Raw genomic sequence first — 23,659 nt, 5'->3', positions numbered from 1 at the left:
AGAAAGGTTGCGAAAATACAATATTTCAAACGGCACTTTTATGTGTGTCGTACAATAATTAGTTGAATGGGATTTAAAAATCTTCAATTGTTTTTCATATATGTATTAGTTTTATTGTCGGCCGGAAAATTTAACCTATAAACGGTTTTCTGGTTATAAAATGAATCGGAATCGAATTGCATTTCTTTTACAATGCATGTTTATATATTTTCAAATGTATAAGTTACTCATCAAATGTGCCAGTATATTAGAAGAATATTGTCGAAGACTTCCAATGTCACGATGTATTATTTTTTTATTGCAGATAAACTAATTGAAAAATCTATCTATTCCTAAATAATTTTATATCTTTAATATAAATTCAGAAAGCTTTAATTAATATTCCATAGTTTAGTACGATTCCTCTAATATTTTATATATATATATATATATATACGCTATATAATGTAATATGTATGTGAGTTCAGATAATCCGCTAGTGGATTCGTTTGTTCAACATTTAATTTTTTTACGTAAGTCGATTACTACATACACTGCTCAATTCTTAAAGTCGTAAATTTTCGATTATTCTAATAAAATTAGTATTATTCTACCATCGGACTGCAAAAGAATAAGAGACCTCTGTTTTAAATAGATTTTTGTGATATTCAGCTGCGCTTATTACCAGCGATTGGATACGATCACAATTTGATTTAAGTTCAGTATTGATAAATGGTGCGTAGGTCTATTTAAACTACTTGTGTTACCTTAGGTGTTCTTTTTGTTTTATATTGAGAATCTGCGAGTCGTTTTTGCGAAAACCAGCTTGAGTTTTTCTATGCTTACCATGAATGTGACGATCAAAAATTACTGCAATATTAGTTTAAATTTTAGTTTGCGCGGGGCTCAAAACTAAGTATTCTGCTTTAAAATATTATTATGTATGGATTCTTTTTGCTACCATGAAGACATTTGTCTGAAGAATACTTATATTTGTTCGCTGTGTTGTTGTTAATATTTTATTTACCTTTACTAAATGTAGTTTTTCTTTATTTAATATTTTGCCAAAACGTATCAAATCGTTTATAGTTTTAATAAAACTTAATTCATGTTTAATTTACTTTGTTGTTTTTAATTGGCCTTTAGAATTGTGCCTGCGGCTATGTCATTTAATAATTAGATATGAAGTTGCATAGTATGTATATATTTTTTGACAAATTGTTTAAATCAATTCTAAAACATGTTAACCGAATTTTTAAGTTTCAGAAAATTAGATCGAATAATATGACACGTGATTGCCTTAGGTTTATATAATACATAAACCAAAGTTTTGAATTATAAATTTCACTATTTTAGGGTTTTCAGTAAATTTCGATTTACTTTCTTAACCATTTAAAAAATGCATTAAAAAAATATTTAATTTGGAAATAATGTAATTATTTTGGTAGTCATTAGTAGGTATCAAAATCATATAATTAATTTTTCATGAATTTATTGTTTTTTCTTTCTATTTGTCACAAACTGAAGCTATAAAATCTATTTTAAAAATTTGTAGTTAATAATGATAGTTCATAATCAGTATGAAATGCTTGACTTCTTATTTTTTTTTTAATATGCATTTGTGTGCCTGTTACATATATGTATGCCGTCCGTATTTAAATTAAAATATATACATATATTTATATGCAGTGATTACTTTTTCTATGACATATTTTTGAAAGTTCTTTTATTTTTATGGTTGTGAAAAATCAAATCAATTCAAATATAAATAGATATGTATTTATATATATATTAATGTACAAATCCAATATTATTTTTGTTACTAATATTTTTTCGTAGGGGCAGATATTTGATCACCAATGGATTTATGAAATTTGTGTTTATTCAGTTTGTAGATGCATTTACGTGCAATTATGTAAATTTAAGAGCCATAAATATGTTGCTAATGATACTTATATAAATGAATATTTTTTGTTCTTGAATATACCTATATTTATTATTAAAATACAATTCAAAATTCTATTATTCATGTATGACTATTTGTATAACAGATTTCGATTGTGATACAATTATTTTTTGGTAATGAACTAATTGTTAACGTTTTCAAAGGCCTATTATTATATATGTTTATGCATTTATATGAAATTGAACATTTATGAAATATACCTATTGTATTTCATATGATTGAAGTAATTATTTCAATCGAAATATGTTTATATATATATATATATATATATTTATTTATAAATACAAAATTATACAAAAATACATGTTTTTCTTTATCATAATTTACTACAGATATAGTAATGTGAAATTTAACAACGATGTTTTACTTTATTTTATCAAACGCTCGATATAATACATATTTTTACAAAATCACAATCAAATGTACAAAATTAAAATGAAATGTCTTTATTGAAATTGATAAAAATTTTAGATCAATTCTATAATACATATGTATGATTCACCATTCAATATAAATATTTTTGTTTTAAAAATCAAAAGATACACTTTTAAAACATTTGATTTACACGCCAAAGTATAGATATTATAAAAGTGAGAAACTGTTTTTCTTTTTTGGAATTATTTAATGAAGAAATATGTATATATTTGGTGTAAATTCTAGTAACCAACATTTCGGCTCATTTGATTTTATTTTCCAGTAGATTTTGATATGTGGGCCCAGATAGATGTAATAAGAATAGAGGGGCCCTTACGAGTAAATAATTGTTGTCAATTTTACTCAGTACGTCTATAAATACGCTACATCGCACGGAATACAATCGGATCAATTTACTTATAAAAATGTATCCCATGTTGTTTATTGTGTGTTTTTGAATGTATTGTGCAATTTTTACCAATACTTGCCCATCTTACGAGTAATATAAACAAACAGAGAAGTTTTTATTGGACATACGTCGAGCACCAAGCGTCATATACGACTGATGCTAAAATTATTTAGATCTGTCCGTGGACAGAATGTCACTTGACAACAAAAGAAAACTAAAAGCCACTTCTATTAATATTACATTTCTCTGGTCTCAATAGTCAACTCTGGCGTTATACATGATGTGATTGAAAGAGAATCGGGATTCCGAGAAATATTCCGATTCAAGTCTTTGCCCACTCGGATTAAGATAATAGAACATGGATAATGGTTGCACTTTTTCCCCTATCAAATTCAAATTTTAAATCAACATTTTTATATATGGAAAAATGGATAATTTGACTATTCTTCACATTGCGGTGGTCACAAAGACAATTTTTGCCATGAAAATTGCGAGTAAACAATGTTTGGCACTCAAGTTCTCGTTAGTATGATAGTTATCGTTAGTATGATGGACTTTTCGGCTGTCAATGTTCCGTTATAGAGATTTTAGTGCAAACGGACTACTAGTCAATGACTAGTAGTCAAATGTAAACCAGTCACAGGACAACCGGTCGCTCTAGATCGGTCACACGTGATCACCAGTCTCACTAAAACTGGTCACATCCTAAAATCGGTCAACCAGTTTTCTCGTGACCAGTTTTAGTGTGACGGGTGATCACGTGTGACCGATCTAGAGCGACCGGTTGTCCTGTGACCGGTTCACATTTGACTAGTAATCATCGAACCGATTTTAGTGACTTTGTGACCAGTAATCACCGAACCGGAAAAATGAGCCTGTGAGCCAAAGCTATCATTTGAGAATTAGGTTATTTTGACAGCTTAAACGTCATAACGCATGTGCGACTGTTGATCTTGTTCGTAACTAATATCTTAAGTTTGAAGTGCAATTTTGATTCTTAAAATGCGTACTTTTTAACCATATCTTGAGGTATTCAAGATATTTTCTCAACATGAAGCCTCTTAGTATTGTGGCTGTTCGTGGAACCGCTGGGGGTGCTCGTCTGTTGGAAACTTGTGGTCCAGCTCGTCGTTCCAATATGCGATTACTGACTCCAGCTCCTATTCTATATACCAAGGTAAACAGAAATACCAAAACCTCTAATATAAATAATTTTTTACTTTCATCTCTTTACTATATAATGTATATTATAGGGAGCCAGTATTCCTCACATAACACACGAAGTATTCGAAATGATCACTAAGGATGAATATATGTTCCACGTACCACTTTTGACTACACTGCAAATGAAAGTCGGCACTGACGTTCAAGGCAAAGGATTGGGAATTTTCTCGGGATTAGGAGAATCCCCAACATTCATGACATTTCAAGATCCATGTGTGGTTGTACCACAAGCTCATATGGATAAGTATAACATGCCGTTGTGGTCACGAATGGGGAAAAAGATGTTTGATTCTGATATGTAAGCTTGAATCAAATATGTATATGCAATTGAAATTATGTTTGTTTCAATATGTTTATCATTTGCACTGTGCTATTTCAGGTATATGGATGTTGTAGAAAGTTTCAAACCAGATATGTATCAGGTGCTTAGCGATGGTTGCACCGATGCAGCTAGTTCTAAAAAGCGAGGTCTGAAATCTACGGAGAGGAGTAAAGTTATGTTTTCTAAATGTTTAGAAAGACATAAAGGTTCTGAATACCTTCTGAAGAATAGTTCAGTATTTGGTAATGAATAAAGTGGAATCCAAATTGTGCAAATCAAATTAAGATATTTTAATTTAATTAGTATGCATTATATTATATAGGTGCTATCGAAGGAGGCTATTGCATAGACCAACGAAAGGAATCATTAGATCACATTCTGTCTGAAGTAGAACATTTGAGCGGTTTTGTATTAGATGGCTTTGATTCTAACGGTCCCAATATTGAAAATATAATGTATGATTCTATCAAAGAAATTGTCGAAGCTGTTACTGTGAGTTTTGTCAATTCATAACTGACCTTTGATTTGAAGGCTAAAATCGTACACGACGGCTTTAATTCTTTTAGAATAAACTGCCTGATGATAAACTACGAATCGTCAATGGATGTTGGAATGCCGTTACTTTGATTGATTTAGTGTCTGCCGGGTGGGATCTGTTTGACAGTAGTATGCCGTTTTTGGTTACAGAGAGAGGTTGTGCTCTCACTTTTTCTATCTCTGCAGATGATGTTTCAAATAATGCTTATGAAATTAATTTGAAAGAAGATAGGTAGCGCATCATTTAATTGTGTGTAGATTTTATTATTAAAAAATTCTATACCATTTTGATATTTCTTTTAGATATATTGAAGATTTTAATCCAATATCATCAACGTGTAAATGTCTCACGTGTACGAAGCATTCCAAAGCTTATATTAATCATCTCATCAACACTAAAGAACTTCTCTCAGGTGTACTTTTAATGATGTGAGTACATATGTATAATATGTAATATTTTATTTTCACTTAACCTTATATTATAATAATTTCTTTCCTTTCATACTTTCTAGTCACAATCTTTATCATTATATGGAATTTTTCAAAGCAATTAGAAATCATATTGAAACAAATCGTTTACATAAACTTCGTACATTAATATCGGGACAACATTTTGAACACATAAAAAGCTGCACCAGTGAAGTAAGCGACGATGAAGTGTCTAAAAAAAAGCATAGAAGATTGTAAATTTTATAATTATAAGTTATTTTATGATTTGGAATGTGTATAATTTGATTTTTCCCAAATTATTGTTTTTAATTTTATTTGAATAATGAACTACATACATATCTTTATGAATAAAAAATCTTTTTTACAACCCAACTTATCTCTGATTTATACACATATATAGGATTTTTTTTTTTTCGCTGCGCTGTTGGTGGGGAATCTTCGGAAGACAGCCTATAGTCTGAACTGCAGGGTAGTGCCGGATTTTTACCGGCTAAACCCCACCCCCGACCTCCACTCTCTGGGACTTCTGTGTATTACTTCAAAGATCTGTGTATTACTTCAAAAAGCACACATATCTAGGCTAGTTTTCTGCTAGTTGAAAGGCTCATGGCTCTAACAAAATGTAAATTTCGCCCAACTGTCCTGATTCAATGCCTGAATTCAATAGATTGTTATATTGAGATTATTTGAAGTGAGTAGCTTCAATAAATCAAGCCGGAAACCTGGAAGTTTGAATGCATTGAGAATCATTGCTGGGTCCAAAAAAACTTTTTTCGGATTTAATATTTTAGTTTTTTCAATTGAGACATAAGACAGTCTAGAGATTTGTTTAATTGTCTACGTTTTTGTAGTACTATACAATATACATATATTAATGAACAAGGCGATGCGGGGTATATCCTCAATATATCCAATATTTAATCGCCATAGTTCTTTATCAACTCGAAATAAAATAAAATTATATCGCGCGCTCATATTACAATTATTAACCTATGCTTCACCTGTATGGAATAACGCCTCGAACACTAACCTTTCCAAGCTCCAAGTAATACAAAATAAATCCCTAAAAATGATTTATAATACACCCATATATACTAACTTGAAAAAACTGCATGCCATATATAATATTCCGTTTGTTACAGACATTACTAACAAACTAACCAGTAGATTCTATGACAGAATCTCTAATAACCATACTAACACACTTGTGAAGAGTCTCGTTGATTACAAGAAAATGTCTATACCCTTCAGGTATAAACACAGATTACCTAAACACAATCTGCTTTAGGTCATCGACTTTAGTAAGTCTTTAATTAATATTATGTATTAGATGTATTATGAGCATTTATAAGAATTGTAAATAGGTTTTTGAGCTCTTTTTCCTATTATGCTGTAGATTAACATTAGAATAATATAATACTATGATTACTAACCAAATAAAATAAAATTGTAAAATAGAAAATGATCAGTAGATCAGTAGCTATTAAAATAGATATAATATGTATTGTGAACATAATTCACTAATAATAAAAAGCATTTAAAAAGCAAAATATATTGCTGATACTACATTTCAATATACATAATACTTTTTCAAACATTATTTGATGATACTTCATATATGTATAACAAATTCGTCAAATTATGCATATTTTAGATTATAAATTTACCTATATATATATGTACATATGTACTTCATATTATGTTATTGTAAATTGTTACAATTTTCGTATTAGAAAGTTAAACATACATACATAAACATATATTATTTATTGAAAAAAAAACAAAAGAATAATATTCAAGTAAAATGAATCCTATTGGAGGATACAAAGTGAAATCAATATTTTATTTCTTAAACATTTCAATACAAAAGGAATTACTCACATTTTGGATCATCGACATTGTATTGTCACTTTGCACATTTGACAGATCTTCAAATAACTACTCCATTATTGATTTGACTAAACTTCAACTATCTAACAGTTTTTATACATTTTGCTATTATACATATGACTTACTGCTTGCTTACACTATCTATTCAAACAGTTTGGTGAGTATTTTACAATATTTTTATTCCGTCACATTTACATATATAGGATGAATTATTGCAAAGTATCAACTTATAGGTTGCTGATTTGTGGACTTTATCATTATGGTCGTTTACTACATTGATACGAATGTTGGTGTTTAAATTTAGCACTTTAAAGCTGTGGATCTCAATATGTCATTATATTGCTTTGCTTTATACATGGCTGTTGGTGCTACTGTGAGTATTGTGTTTGTTATTTACTGTTATTTACTAAATAATTCTATTTTTAATTGTTTTCAAGCTATTTGCACAAATGTTGGGCAGAAGAAAGATTTCGATTTCAACATGAAAAAAAACAGATGATCATGACACTGGAAGAGCAACAGGTTTTACGTCGTAAAGCTCGTGGACTTCCTTCGTATACATACAGGTGTTATACCCATATTATTTGTATCGTTTGTTCACCTTTTCTATAACAATTTTATATAGTCTAGATTTTGTTTTTCAGTGTGCCTTTAGCACTTGTCGATTCAGATGAAGAGGATGAAATGGAAGCATTCGAGAGTACAGATTTGATCGATGAAAAAATTCAATTGACACATTCGAATGGTAATTTAGATGAAAATTTAGAGATTTCGAAATCACTCTCGCCTGAGAAAGTTTACACTTCAACGAATGATCATATAGTTGATCAGTTTGTTCAAATTATATTGTTTATCGTTGAATATAATGAAAAATTTGAACCTTGTTTGGAGCCTATGAATCAAGATAGATTTAAATGTACTTTTCTACACCCATCTTTGGATAGCGATTGTACTAGTGATCATAGTTTCTTCATTCACAAGCATTTTCACAGTTCGAGTCAGTTTAGAAAAGGAAATATATTAAAATATGAAGAAGATTATCCTGGTATTTTTCACAAGGCAAAAATAAATGCTATATCTAGCCAAAGCTTGAGAACCATTAGAGATATATTTGAATAACAATAATAGGAGCGAATGTTCTAATAATATTGCATAATTAAAATTGGTAATTTTATAATTTATTTAAAAATGAATACAAAAGTATTTATATAAGTATTTACATTGTAATTTACATCTTATATAGAAAAGTATCACTTTTGATTAAAAAAAAAATATATTTATTTTTTGTGTACACCTAATGAATGTTGTTGATTTTAAAGAGCTTCAAAATTTAAAAATACTTATTTTGTTCCAAAAGTCGGTAAAAAAACACATTTTTTGTATTGGGGGAAAATACTACCTTTACGCTAATTATTTTATTTATTTGATTATGTTTACCAAGTATTTTTTTATGTATTATGTTTATTATGTTCGCATTTTACACCACGTAAAAAAGGTGTTGTGCCATCGGTTTTTTGGAATGCTCCATAAATGTTTATGTATTTAAAAGAAAACTTAATTTTTATGAAGATGACATATGGATCTGAAATAATTCAGTCATAAATGCGCATAAGTTGAAAGTTCATCACAATTGGTTTAACATACTGTGTACACACATATACATATGTACATATATAAAATTAAGAGCATTCAGGCTCAAATTCCACGGGACCTACGTATTGTTGACGAGGATCACAAACTCCTCCAGCCACGGCTTCATCCACATACTCTCTCATTATGCGGAAATTTATATCCTTGCCGTCTAATTTTCTGTACAAAAAGATGGGCAATCGGTTGCTTAACACCCAGACGCTCTGTTTCTCTTCATGGTCTACTTTCAAGTCATTGGGAAAGATCAGTTTTTCAGGATCGTGAGCTACGATTCCGAGTGTTGACTTTTTGTAGGGTTTTCTCGTGTCCCAGCAACCCAGAGCATCTCGAGCGACCAAATTGAAGAACATGACACCTTTTCTGTCGATAGCCGAGGCTGAACTTTGTCCACCGAAGCCTCTGCTCTCACCTGCTAACCGTATACTTCGTGCTAGTAGAGCTGTATCTGATGCGGCAGTTTCGTTCCGAAGTACTGATGCTGGTATGACGAATTCGCGATAGCTCGACATTGGATGGAAGAAGAGAGTTCTATCTCCATTTTTCTTGAGTGGTGTTAGAGAAATCCCAAAGATTCCATCACTCCATTGGAAGTTGATACCGTGCACTGTGTAGTCGCTAGCTAGCGGGTCTGGATAGAAGAGATGACTCGAGAAACTCCAGAACTTTTCATCGCGTAACCTGAAGACTATGAGCGAGAATCTCCACACATCAGTAAAGTATACATGGACGTCATCGCATTTGCCTCCTCTCATATCAGTTACGATATTCGTAAACAGGGAACTTTGACGTACATACATTTCAGGGATGGGGTAGCGTCCGATCACTTCATCATTGGTCAGATTGAAGACTATCAATTGGGGAGGACACACCTGTCTCGGAACTGTTTCTAAAGCTTCCACTTGACCGGAATCGAGGACCCAAAGTCTGCCACACCTGTCAGCGCTGATGCGAAACACCGAAGTCAGACCGGAACAATCTCCTGCAGATTATAAGCTTGGTTAGTCATGTATCGAATGCATCTATGATGTTAAAAACAGTAGATAATACCTTGCTGGCGATGCCAATTCCAACTGGGATACGGTTGCAACTTTGGAGAAGGATCTATTACACCTGAAGATGGAATTCTAGGTGCTGTTGCAAGCGTGCAAGGCACTCCAGGTTTCCATCTAGGAAATGTAACAAACACCCGTTCTTTCCAAATTTCCAGGCCCAACGGTAGTGTATTTTCCGGTATAAAGTCCCTAAAAGTATATTTCAAAATGTATATATGTATCAACAAAAACGGTTATGACTTATAACATTTTGGTAATATATAGTAATTTACTTGGAGTCCAAAGCTGCTTTTCGTTCACCATCACTGTCGTAATTGAAGTCGATAAGATTCCATTGGTAGAGTGTGCGCAGAGGCTGTGGTCCACCCAAGTCGCGATCAGGATCTGCAGGAGGAGTTTGATCACCTCTGGTAATTGGTGCTTGGTGTCCTGCCAAACCACCAATCATGCCCAACGTCAAAAGTGTAGGCAAATACTTCACCAGTGATGTTGATTGCCCTGTTTGAGAATAAAAATCAATTACTATTAATGATGAAATTTTGTTAAATACATTTGTGGGATTTGATGAATTCAGACAACCATGGGAAGAAGGAAAGTGATGATAATTCCAAAGAAATTTAATAAATATTAAAAGTTCTCTTAAAATTTTATTTACAGGAGTATAAGAATTCATAAAAAAAATGTATGCTACATTTGATGTAGGTAGTCAAAAGACTCACACATGTTATAAAGACTCCTTATCGTCTAGCTGTTGAAGTGACCACTAACCAATTGAAATATAATGACTCTTCAAGAGTCCTCGCACACTCTCCCCACCACACAATTTTGCATTCGGTCAATAGCACATCTCGAGGTTGTCATTTATCTCGATTGCATGTCACCAAGAAGAGACCAGAGAGTACTCTCGACCGGAATCTAAGTATGCATAAGGCCAGTTTGACCTCAATTAAAATGCTTTACAGTCTCAAATCAAAACCTAATCTATCATATTATGTAGTAATCGTTACCGTAGGATTTACCGTTACGTGGAAAGTAATGAATAGAAATGGTTGTCAAAATTGAAATGGCAAATGTGAAAAATGCACTGACGGAAGTATCCCACAATACAATAGGTACTCATGTATGTATGTTATGTAACATGTAAAGTGCAATTCATCGTGCGTTGTTTAAAGGAATTCACTTTTTTATAAAGCTCATTTAATCCGATGCGATTCATTGAAGTTTGTTAGTTGCGCAACTAAAAATTTGCCGTACTCGTTCGTGCGCGATGATTATACTGATGATTTATTTAATTATTAAGGCAGTAATTTTTAACACGTCGATTCCGTTATTTTATTATATTAATCTATGTAAATATTTGCGTGAATCACTTAATAGTGTAAATGTAATGATATCTGTCAATCTGTGCCTTTTTATGATTTTGCGTGAAAGTTAGGTGCTTAAGTACACCTATTATTTTATGGCATGTTATATACGTGGGAATTTTGATTATATGAACGGTTATAATTGAAAGTGGCATAAGTCCACTTTTCTTTAATTTGAGAAATATCTAGTAACACATAAAATATAATGTTTTGCGTTTAACAATGTTTAAAAATATTGTTGGCCTGCAATACGATTCTACTGCTTTTCCAACATACTGGATAGTTGATAACAGTTTGTGAATTAAGTCAAACAGAAATAGTGATTTTGGACCTGAAAATTTGACTTTCGCTAGTTTAAAATATAACGGCTCATATAATATGTACACATACGCATTGTGAAATGTGTAATACTATTTTATTTTCTTTAAGTATGTTTCTTTTTTTAATTTATCGATCTCCAAATGGAAGTTCTGCAAGATTTTTAAAATTTTTGTATTATTATATAAACAAACAAACAAACAAACAAACAAATAAATAAATATGTTTATCCCTTTGGTTGCCGGGCTCTTTCATAAAGTGTCGTTCTTTTGAACTGTTGTGCCAATCAAATCCTTAAAAGCTAAGATAAAGTGAATGCTATTTGTTGATAACTACCATTAGATAAGTTCCAAACAGTTTCCACACGTTTTCTCTTATATTATACATACATGGTATTTAACTTAAGGTGCAGATACACAGAGTGGTACGCGGAACTTGTTATTTTGGGTTAGTTTCGCACATGCAAAAAACCCGCAAGCACGTCTAATCTACATATATCGTCGCAATCCTTGGTCAAACTCACCCGCTTGAATATTTTCGGTGATTTTTTTTATTCTTGTATTGACATGGTTGACAGTGATCGATAACGATGATTCCCATATTGGAAGATATGTAGGAGAAACTTGTCGAAATTATAAGATCGAACGAATCAACATTGACATGAAGACACACAACAACCATAAACACGTCGCGTGTCATACTTTTGAGTGTATTCTTACCATTAAGTTCCATTTTATGAGTATTAGAGCTTTTATGATGCTTAGCCCCTCCCTCTCCAAGATAAAATCCTTTCGGGTAATTTTATCTATGTAATGATTTCCCAATATTGTTTTACATTTCATTTCCAATATTTTTTTTCAATATCCAATAGTGTTTTTTAATTCATGCGTCAATGAGTTTCGTATATTTACAACAATTCTCACACATTGTTGTATAATATTATATGTATTATACAACTCGTGTGCATTGTTATATGCATTCTAGGGCTACATGATTAGTCAATTAATCCATATAAAGTGAACCAATTTTCAGGAAAAAATAGTATTGCTCACTCGTATGACCTCCTTTCTCTATACTTATTAAAAGTGACTTATATCAACCTTAGGCAAAAATAAACATATATACATACGTATACAGTTCGCTGAATTTTATTATGAAATTTGTAGCTCAGGAACGTTTACATTTTCCGGTGAGGAAAAATGACCATTTTTGAGTAAAAAGCAAGGTCGTTTCGCCGTTTATGGGAAAATATTATGAAAACCATTTAGTTTCCACTACTAGATGTATGATATTTTGTGTACACATTATAGCATTGTTATTTTAAGTCAAATATAATTTTGACCTGATTTTATGTGACTATGATGTACATACATATGTATATTTCTACATATTTCTATATCGAAATTTGTTTCGTTTTCCCTATTTAATACAATTTTCTGTTACATATGTTGCACTCTACTATTAAGTACTCTGCAGTGTTCCGGTTCAAGATATTGATCAAAAACGTTTATAATAGAAATGAATTCATTACGAAAGAATATGAGTTATATTAGGATCACTGGAAAGGCGAAATTTTTAGCAGATAGATATGTGTTGTGATGACGTATAGATGTGAAACTTGGACATTGAACGCCAAGATGTTACGCAAAGTCCAATGCATGTAAAGAAGTATGGAATGCTGTATGATCGGCACAACGAAGAGAGATAGGAAACGGAATATGTGGGTGAGAAGTGTAACAAGGTTAGTTGATGTAATAGAGAGAGGGAAGATATTGAACTGGCAATGGGTGGGTCACGTGGCTAGAAGATTGGACAAAAGAAGTGCTAGAATTGTAGAGAGTGTAAAAGGTGAAGGTAAGGAAGCTGGGTGGATGAAATTAGAAAAATGTGTGGGGTGAGATGGATGAGGGCTACGCAAAACAGAGACGAATGAAAGTTTGTTGGGAAGGTCTTCCATCCATAATTTTTTGGTAAATGTAACATCTAAATCTGATTTTTTTTCTTATATGAGAAATACATGTATATGCATATGTTTATGTACATATATAGATACGTAGATGCTAAAGAAGCTCCAACTTCCATTTAGTTTATTTAAATATATAAACATCTACTTATTAATATTGTGTTTTCTGACAAATAGTATAATATAATATCTGAAAATTTACTAAATTTCATTCATGTCTCTTGCTTCATATGATAAATAAGTCGGATTAGGTAATGCAGATCGTTGGATTGAACATTTCGCAAAATTGCACTACAATTTTCCACGAGGACGATAATTCTAGAGCAATGCACATTTGAATAAGTTAGAAACTGAAAGTGATTGTGTCTTCTTGTATATATGTATGTAAGATCGTAGTGAATGCAAACCGTCACGAGTGTAGTTTATTATCCTAGATTTGGATTGCACAATGCACTAGTTTACTGCAACTTTACCATGGCACTAACTTGTCTACATATGGGTGTACGAACAAGGTTTTTCGATTACCTAAACTATTGTATATGTATATGTATGGTTGGAATATAGTTTGGTTTTAGTCAGGCTTTATGTTCATTAGCGTTGTAAAATCACTGAGAGAAAGTAAAACTGCTAGGGTTGAGATGAATACATCATCAAACAAGAAACCAATCTTAATAGTTGGGAGAGCCACTATATATTTTTATTTATTTATTTTTTTTACATATATACCAGGAAGGCCTTACAGGTAAATCCCAATGCGCCTTCCTGGCCAATTACAAATACAAATACAGCATTTTTATTATAAGTCGTTGAATTGCGAGACACTGAAAAAACTCGCAAATTAACGAGACATCTATGAATTGTACATAAATTTTTATTGTACATCAATCAAATTTTTCAAATAGTGGTGACATAGTAGGTAGGAAGGATTTTTAGCCAATTTTTTTTCCGGGAACCGTTTCAACAATGAAATCAGAGAAAATTGGCAAACTCTGATAGGAAACGATCAACCTGGAGTCACAAATCCAGGTCTGACCAACAGCATACTCTGAAAAATTCATTTTCATTCAGGGATAGAACCCGGCACCTTCTTGACGGTAAGCAGAAGCTTAACGTCCGAGCTATGCTGCTATTTCTTTCTTAAAAATACGATTATTATCTAAGTATATATTAGTTTGTTTCCAGTAGAAGTTCATTCATCACCGATAAAAATAGCCATTAAAATAAGAAGAAAGTGAGATGAATCTTTCTTTTGCCGTATCGACTTTTTATCGGCATGTGTAAACGGTGTAGCGCCGTTTTTATTTGGCAAAGACTTGACTCACTTTTTTTCTCAACCGTTATAAAGAGAAAAAACTCACTTTGGTGCTAAACCGACCGACGAAAGATCCGATTATGTTTGCAATCAAGTCTGATAAAATCAGTTGGCCATAACAATCATTTTTATTTCCTCGTATTTTTGCAATGCGTTTTCGCACGGAAACGACTCAAAAGTTAAAACTAATGACTGCTTTTAGCATACTGATCGAACTAGATACTTATTTTGTATCAACTAAACTCAACTAAAGAAATTTGGTATACTATGTATGTATATAAAACACGATATTGAGGCAAATAAATACACGATTACTTAAAACAACTGTTACATCTCTGCTAATACCAGTTTCTATGTAATCAGATGATCACTATACGATGACTGGTATTCCTAGGAAAATCTGATGACCTGTGGGGGCACTACATAGTTACGCTACATTATCAAATAACTAACATCAAACATGCACGCGCTTCCTGAAAATTTCTCCGGTTGCGCCATTTGCAATTTACCGTAGCATGATTGTCATTTCGTTAAAATGACGAACGCTATTGACGTACAGGCAGGTAGGTGGATAGCATAATTATACCGGCAATCCAATGCTCTCAATACTTTTAGAATGTGCTACAGACAAAAGTATGGCAACTGCAGTACCTACGCAAATACGGTTAAGCCGTGAAATTGTGTGAACATTTTTCGAGTGAAATTTATCTCGAATGAAAAAGTTTACGATCGTTGTAAATATGATACAACGTTCTTTAAATTGCAATATGATTAGGAATAGGAACTGTGGCGTAACTTACGCTGACTTTGTAGGTCGATACTGTACGAATTATGTACATAGGTGTGTAGAAGTGAACACAAGGTGACTTTTGTAAGTGTTTAATATGATTAATAACCTATGGTATTTATGTAAGTAGTTCGGTTTGTGATTTAAATCTGAAGGCCAATTTTGTGATTAAAAGGAATTTGACATGCGTAATTGATTTTAAGAAGGGTTAAAGCGATTTGGGTTTGTATATAGACATGCTTGAGTAATATACTTATACATACATAGATATTGAATCTAATTTAAATTACGGATTAATAAAATTTCAATTGATGTGTAGCAATATATGTATATACATATATAAAAAAATATTTGGCAAAACATAAATATGTCAATAAATACAATCTACATACATTTCACAGCTTATACGTAATAATAATTTTGAAAAAATTAAATATAGTATGCTTATCTTCGTCATAAACAGGTAACAATACCATGAGTCCGGAATATGCTATATTTTTGGCATAATTAAGGCCAAATCAGCAGCAAAAATAAAATTAAAGCTACGTATATCCTGTGATTCGTTATACGAAACTTTGCCTTTTGTCAAGTGTGTCACAAAATGAATATTTATTTGGTGATTATTGAGGAAGTAGATTATTATATAATTTATCACTATTTTAATTTTCGACTAACGCATTTTATGTATTATTCAATGGATCAGAGATTAAACAATAAACAATATTTTAATTACATTCTACGTTTCTAATACGTGATATTTAGTATATGATGGAATAATAGTGATACACAAAGAAGTGTGCATCATAAATAACAACAAACGATTTGTTGTATAGCAACTTAGCAACCGTAATAAATAAACAGAATTTACAGAGTCCATGGTAGTTGCATATGTACATACATATATGATATAGCCCAGGTACGTAGTTCATGAACATACTAGTTTGTTCATACATGAACCAATCTGGCTAGCTATAGTGTACATAACATGACAAATTGACAAACGAAGAAGTTTGTTTTGACAAGCGAACACTCTCTTGTCCTATCCTCTATGTATGTAAGTACATATGTACATATGTATGTACAGGCGCAGTCACGTAAAACGTAATACTTGTGTTTTACGATTTAAGGGCAATACAAATATTATCCTTTTACGTGTTGGATTTTTAACAAATATATATTTTCAGTTTTCAAGGTGTAAAGATCAAAATCGAATACGAACAAATTAGTATGAAAAAACGCACTCAATTATCATTGAAGAAAATAATTTAAATCGCGACTTCGGTAAGCTCTGGATTGTGGTAACTATCATTGTGGGCAATTTATACTCAAATGGGATGGTCTCAATCATCTGTGTCAAGATTACTAAAAACTAATAATAAATCTGAAACCTTAGTTGGCAAGAAAGGGACTGGACTGAAAAGGTGTACATCCGAGAGGCAAGATCGCCCAATAACGTTTCGTTTTTTTAAGATAGCGAGTTAATACTGTTATTTCTATAGTAAGAATATATTAGATTAATTATCCATTAAAATAAGTGATTTAATTATAAAAGGCGACTCAGAGAAGCTGGACTTTACGCTTGGAGACGATTGGAATAACTGAAATTCCATTGCATCAGATTGGCAACGAGTTATATTTTCTGGCGAATCCAAGTTTAACCCCTTTATCTCCGATGCTTTTCCAGATTTTCGGCGGAAAGTTAGTGGGAGGTAAAATGAAAAATGTACGCATTTTATAAGTGAAATGATCTGGAGATGTTTTCTTTATCATGGAATGATATTATGTGATGGATACTGTATGCTCACCTTGGTTGAAATATTTTTAATATTAGCGGAAACGGGAATTAAATGTTGTAACGTGGTTTCAATAGGATTTGTCCTTAACATATGCACTTGAAGTTGTGACATCTCACAGAGTTTGACTGTTAGAACTTTAACTAAAACCGATAGTTCGCGTATGAACAAACTAGTATGCTCATGAACCAGAGTGAAAAATTGGGCTATAACATATACATATTTGAAGAAGCGTTTATTTAAATATGTATATTTTTTAGGTAACGAAATTGTGTTGGTTTATTTTAACCTTAATTAATAAACATAAGGAGATGCCTATAATACGAAATTGAACTCTCATTACAACTCCAAGTAACTTTATTACTAAAATATAACCGGATACTTAAACTAGTGCCAACTTTAGTGTTTTCGTATTGAAAATTTATTGAACATTCATACGAACAGGACTATTAGTTATTATTAGTGGCTAAAACTTAAAATAGGTATATTATAAGTAGTATAAATTACCATTTAACTTTATATGTATGTACGTAGTTCACTTTTAGTATTAAATAAAGGTGTGGTAAATACCTGTATTCCTGCCACTTTCAGCAAACTGCTCCGACGAGGAAAACGGTTGATGCAGTGGAGTTTGCCAGGAAGATAGAATTCCTTGTTGGTTGTGCAAAAATGGGACATTATCTCCAGTAAAAATGTTCTGGGCTGGGTAGTGGACGCTCGCTCCTCGATTTATACCACTTTGTAGATTGGATACTGATGTGGGTGGATACTTGGTCCTCTCTCTAAACTTGCCCGTGGAGGTCAAAATCGGTGGAGCGAATGGACTGAATCCATAGTCTCCGAAGACGTTTGCGCTCTCAGGCAGAGCATTGCTGTCGTCAGGGAACTGATGCTGCACAGCGGGACGTTGAAACGCCGATGAAGTGAACAGCTCTGAAGGAGGACTCCACTGGTTGAACCAGGGATTTAGAGGAGGAGCTAAGGTCATCTTGGATAAATCACTGATCACTAGTAACGTTGGTTTAATATATTTTCAGTTCATGTAAGTATGGCACATTGAAAAACCAGTACTGTGGAGCTATGTTAGATACATAATATAAGTTAAAGATTATTATAATTTAATTTTTGAGTATGATTACACATTTTGTAGAGTTTCGTGTTTGATCGGCCAATTATTTTAAAATTTTACATGAAAGATAATTTTAAGAAAATCAGAAGCCTTTATACTGGGCTGATACGATACGACTGGGTAGCTCGAACGTTACCTGTAACGTGGCGCGGGTGATCCGACCGTTTTTGGACGCACATCCGACCTGAGTAAGGGCGAAAACACACTGAGTGGGACGTGGTACGTGTTTTTTTAGATACTTTCAAACATGCGAAAAAAACGCAGCACCCCTAGCCCAAATTCATGGTACACAGTCCCAAAAATCACCCCCTGGAGTGTTTTCGGTGATATTTTATCCTTGGATTTATCCATGCTTGACAGTGATCGATAACGGTGAATCCCATATTTGAAGAAATGTAGGAGAAACTTGTTGGTTGCATATGGATATGCATACACGTGCGACCTCCCAAACATCTGCACGTGCACAGCGGGAAGCCGAGGACACATGACGTCCCATACCACTCAGTGTGTTTTCACCGTCATACAAGGTTAATACGATGCGAGTAGCTTGAAAGAGTAACTTGGATGCTACTCGCAGCGTGTAACACAAGTTGTCCAATCATTGATGTATAATACACTAGATGAGCCCTGACGTGTGATTTTGGTCGGAGATCTTGTCTTCACTAACTGAGGGGTTCGGGGGGTTTAACTAGCGGGGAAGTTGGGAAAAAAAAGGTTTTTTTCCCTACGACGCAGCGGTACCTACCTACCTACTGAGAGAAACTGTGCATGCGCCATGTATTTTGCATGCGCCAAAAGGGAGACCAGTATAAAGCGTGAGGGCGGATCTATGTGTATTATATATCTATGTGTCCAATCGTTTTTGAAGGACGTCCAAGCTACTCACATCGTGTCAACCCGGTATAAGCCGGACCGTTCTTAATTTTACCCGTCCGAGTTTCTTGTATCGTGTCAATCCGGTATTATGGGCTGAAATTTCGGAGTTTGAGATTAAAAATCACACTTGATTGATATGTAACGCTTTTAAAACTTGAATACACCAAAAACTACATACTAATCAATCAATTTAAAACTTCTAAATTACTAATAACATTCCACAATAAGTCGACACATATAAGTTAGATGTAAGTTGTGCAATGGAGTTGATTGATCACATAAAACGATACAAGATAGATTTAGAACATATGATATGAAAAATTTTTCTATTTAAAAAATAGTAACTTGGCACCACCTTGCGTGAAAACTGAACAATGTAGCGTTTAGTTGGTAATTATTGTCACTACCGCAATTCTTGATTTAATTAGTAATGAAATAACTTTAATTGTTACCGTGTTGGTTTTCACTTTTGACGAAGCGGTTTGTCTTCGCTTTTCTAAGAAAACAAAAAGAAAATTTTCATTTCGATCGATCGTTCGTATCAGACAGATATCGTTGACTTTTGCTCGAAAATCGATGATCCGGAAAAATCCGTGAAAAACTACAGACTTTGTTTTATAATGTGACGCAATGTGAAATAATGATTATGTACGGTTATATTTTGAACGCCTAAAAGCGTGCTTCGTATTATAGAGGTTAAGCCGAGTAATTAGTACCTAATTATTTGAGTCATAATTTTTTGCAAGGTAAATTTCATTGATTGAGCAACTCTAATATGATATTAAAAAATAATATATGTATGTAATTATTTTTTATACTATATATGTATGTACTGTTGAGTTTGGTTTATGACCCAGTTTACGATCTCAAATTGTGCGTTTCTCGAATACAAAATTGAAGTAAAAGGTATGACCAAATCGATGTCAGCCCGTACGGAGTTAGATAAGTCTATGATAAGAGCCAGTGTTTCTAAAACCTATTTTTTATTTGCATTGGAAAGTGAAGAACAAACACTTTAAATTGAAAACCGTTCGTGCTTCACGCATCTCAAATGTATCACGACTTAATTCAACTCTAGTGAGATTCCCAAGCTTAAAGTTTCAGTAAGTGATTTTATTCATATTCTATTTATTGTAGTCTGAATAAGTTTCAATGGACTGCTTTAGTTTTAAATAAATGGATACTTAATAAAATTGAAACTACATATTGACCATTCTTAATTGCAGAATTGATTTAATATTTAATGTTGCAAAATTTATGACTTGGACCGATTTAGAAATTACACAATGTTGGCCACGGGTATGCATTTAATATATCTGCAGTGCGTTGACACTGTCTTTCAACTTTGTAAAAGTAAAAAAAAAGAATGTTATACAATAATGAATTCAGAACAAGGTTGCTATACATACATATGTGTAGCGAAATGGTCACGAATTTTGATTTTATATTGTTAATTGCAAACATTATACCGTAGACTTTCGTATAAAGTTGACCGAAATAAGATATATGGACTTAAGTCAAGGTGAAGTACATTTATTGTGTGATTTATATTGATTTAAAGGCAATTTACAACAGGATATAGTACATATGTATAATAGATTGATTTCTGCATAGCGTTCGTTCTATTTAAGGTATCGAAATTTTATTTTATGTATAAATAGTAAATGGATATTTTACAAGGTTCATGGCGCGGATTTAAAGGTGTTTTATAAGAGTGTTCTTAATTTTTTATGAGTCTGTGCTAGTTATTAAAACAATCAAAGTATTGTTCCAAATGTGAAAAAAGAACAATAGGTGTGTTTTGGGAAGGGATTCTTTAATTATTTATTATTAATGAAGGTCTCGAAAACAAACAAAAGGAAAATTCGTAACAAGAAGAATACATTCAGGCATTCAGAGCGAAAAAATAATTAATGAATTCCGAAATTTTAATATGTGATGAATACTTTTTTTTTGCGATTACTTTCAATTTCAAAATGCAATTGTGTAAGATATTCCGTTACCGTTCGAAAATTGTTCGGCATTTAAATCAGTAGGTATTAATATTGTTATTTATTCATCGCGTTGCGATTTCATCGGTTAATTTGCAATCTGGCATACGAAAATTCTATGCAGTTTTGTGTATGAATAATTCAAATCCTTACTAATGATCTTAGAATTTAGCTCGATTTATAAATTAAATGAATCAATTTGAAGTAATGTTTGGAAACGCTGATTACATTTGTTTAATGCGGTATAACTAATTCATTGAAATATACAAATTGTTTTATTTTTTTATGATATTAAATGTTGATTTCAGCAGAGTTGTGAATTCGTTTAAAATTATAAGATTCCTGAAAATAATCGGAATTATTCGACTCTGATTTTAAAAATGTAGAATTTAATTCAATTAATTAATTTTTCCCATTGGGTCAATTTTTGAATATGTCTGGTGACATATTCGAAAATTGGTAATATATATTATAGAATTCTGTCGGTGCACGCCATTCTAACGACTTGAAATTTTTCTAGACTCGTTTTCTTGACTTTTTGTCGGCTTGAACAGGAATTTATACATATATTGTATACAAAAATGTTGTGATTATTCATAGAATTATAAACTTTAAAATAAACACGCCTTTAAAATATTTAAAAATCACATTTTACTATATTTTTTAATAGTTTATGCTTATATCGCAAAATAAGTATTAAATTTTCGTATATTTGTTTTTTGTATACATATATGTTATAGTTGAAGTGTATCTTCAGTTGCAATATATTTTGACTAGTTGCAATATATTCCATCTAACCCAGTTCCAACTACCGTTATAGTGGAAGTGTATTATCAGTTGTAATATATTTTGACTAGTTGGAAAATATTTCGTCTAACCTACGTAAGTTGATTCATATGGCGAATTACATTTCAACTGGTTAAAATATGTATATTACAACTGAAAATACGGTTCAACTATATGTTAGTACCAGGTAAGATGGAGAGATTAGGTTTTAACTCGACTAGAAAATCGTGTTGGAAAGTCTTTTGTTTTGAACCCATTCTTAGAGTTATTGTAATAAAGGTACATTACCTTTATTCGTAATATCTAGCAAACATCAACGTATTATTGAAATCTAAAACATTCGTAAAAATATTCAGAGCTGTCAAAATGCAACTGTTATTTGTTATTTGTTAAAATGTATTTGAACTTGTAGAGATATATTTTACTAGTTTAATTGTATGCGAATATGAATGAACTACAAAGCCAGTTGGAATATATTAAAACTGAAAACACACTTAATATAGACTATACAGAAATACAGACTATAACATTTATACTGCATACATACATACATATATAGAAAATACAGACTATGACATTTATACTCGACGACGGAATACAATGAAAAAGTCGAGAAAACGAGTCTCGCAAAAATTCATGTCGGTGAAACGGAGTAGACCAAAATTCCACATATACATACATACATACATGCATACTATAATAAGCTCATCTTAATTATTATCTTTAACTTTTCTTTCATATAATATTTTGTATTTTTTTATTTGTATGCGTATGAAGTTAATAAAATGTACGAATTTTTGCGTAACGGATTTGTTAAATATTAGGCTTTTCCCTAATTTAATATCAACATGAAGAAAATATAAAAATATTGTTTCAGATATGCATGATACATATATTGGGTATTGGTGACTGAATCTTATTTAATAATTCAATATTCATGTGTATTGTAAATTAAAAAAATAAAATCGATTTAATCACGAAATTGGAGTCGGAGTCGCTCGAATGTTTGACGACTCCGACCCGGTCAAAAATCCACGACTCCTAACTCCGACTCCAGAACTCTACAGGACTCCATATATAAATGAAAACTTTTTAAAAATAATTTATGTTTAAATATTTTATGTCGTAGTAAGTATGTAGATTAAATTTTGTATATGTAGTTATATCAAACTTAAAGTCATATGTAGATATTATTAGTGAAATTTAGTATAATATTATTCTATATACATGTATGTATTATCCAAAATTAGCTGTTAATAAATAAATTTAATCAAAATAATCGTAAAATTGAACGGAAAATCGATTCCAGTTAAATTTTAAGTTAAACTCTCGGATTGTGCGTTACCGGCGAACGTTAACTGGTTCACTTCACTGGTTAACTGGTTTAGAGTTAATGCTAGCGGCTCAGCAGCCGCTGAACAACTGTTCGTACACAAATTTGCCTCTG

The 23,659-nt window shown here is 32.0% G+C and overlaps 3 protein-coding genes across 4 annotated transcripts; 2 read left to right on the top strand and 1 right to left on the bottom strand.

Annotated features, from left to right (window-relative positions):
* Nucleotides 1-3,489: 3,489 nt before the first annotated feature.
* Nucleotides 3,490-6,735, top strand: LOC143920918 (queuine tRNA-ribosyltransferase accessory subunit 2). Its single transcript, XM_077443954.1, has 7 exons — nt 3,490-3,945; nt 4,022-4,290; nt 4,372-4,556; nt 4,637-4,806; nt 4,881-5,083; nt 5,155-5,280; nt 5,364-6,735. The coding sequence occupies exons 1-7, from the start codon at nt 3,820-3,822 to the stop codon at nt 5,536-5,538; spliced, it is 1,254 nt and encodes a 417-aa protein (XP_077300080.1). The 5' UTR covers nt 3,490-3,819; the 3' UTR covers nt 5,539-6,735.
* Nucleotides 6,736-7,239: 504 nt separating this feature from the next.
* On the top strand, nt 7,240-8,479 carry LOC143920707 (uncharacterized). Its single transcript, XM_077443648.1, has 4 exons — nt 7,240-7,348; nt 7,425-7,564; nt 7,629-7,757; nt 7,836-8,479. Exons 2-4 carry the CDS (start codon nt 7,476-7,478, stop codon nt 8,308-8,310), a joined length of 693 nt encoding a protein of 230 aa, XP_077299774.1. The 5' UTR covers nt 7,240-7,348; nt 7,425-7,475; the 3' UTR covers nt 8,311-8,479.
* Nucleotides 8,480-8,484: 5 nt separating this feature from the next.
* yellow-h (L-dopachrome tautomerase yellow-h) lies at nt 8,485-18,065 on the bottom strand. 2 transcript variants are annotated; one of them, XM_077443647.1, is made up of 4 exons: nt 18,001-18,065; nt 10,166-10,391; nt 9,889-10,082; nt 8,485-9,820 (listed from the first exon to the last, which is right to left on the bottom strand). In XM_077443647.1, exons 2-4 carry the CDS (start codon nt 10,339-10,341, stop codon nt 8,871-8,873), a joined length of 1,320 nt encoding a protein of 439 aa, XP_077299773.1. In that variant the 5' UTR covers nt 10,342-10,391; nt 18,001-18,065; the 3' UTR covers nt 8,485-8,870. The 2 variants fall into 2 exon arrangements, with proteins under 2 accessions (XP_077299773.1, XP_077299772.1); XM_077443646.1 differs by lacking the exon at nt 18,001-18,065 and adding an exon at nt 10,613-10,650.
* Between the last annotated feature and the right edge of the window lie 5,594 nt (nt 18,066-23,659).

The sequence above is a fragment of the Arctopsyche grandis genome, chromosome 13 (genome assembly GCF_051622035.1).
Source record: "Arctopsyche grandis isolate Sample6627 chromosome 13, ASM5162203v2, whole genome shotgun sequence".
Classification (NCBI taxonomy): Eukaryota; Metazoa; Arthropoda; class Insecta; order Trichoptera; family Hydropsychidae; genus Arctopsyche; species Arctopsyche grandis.
Note: the sequence above shows the minus strand (reverse complement) of the source record. Positions and strands in the feature narration are given on the sequence as shown.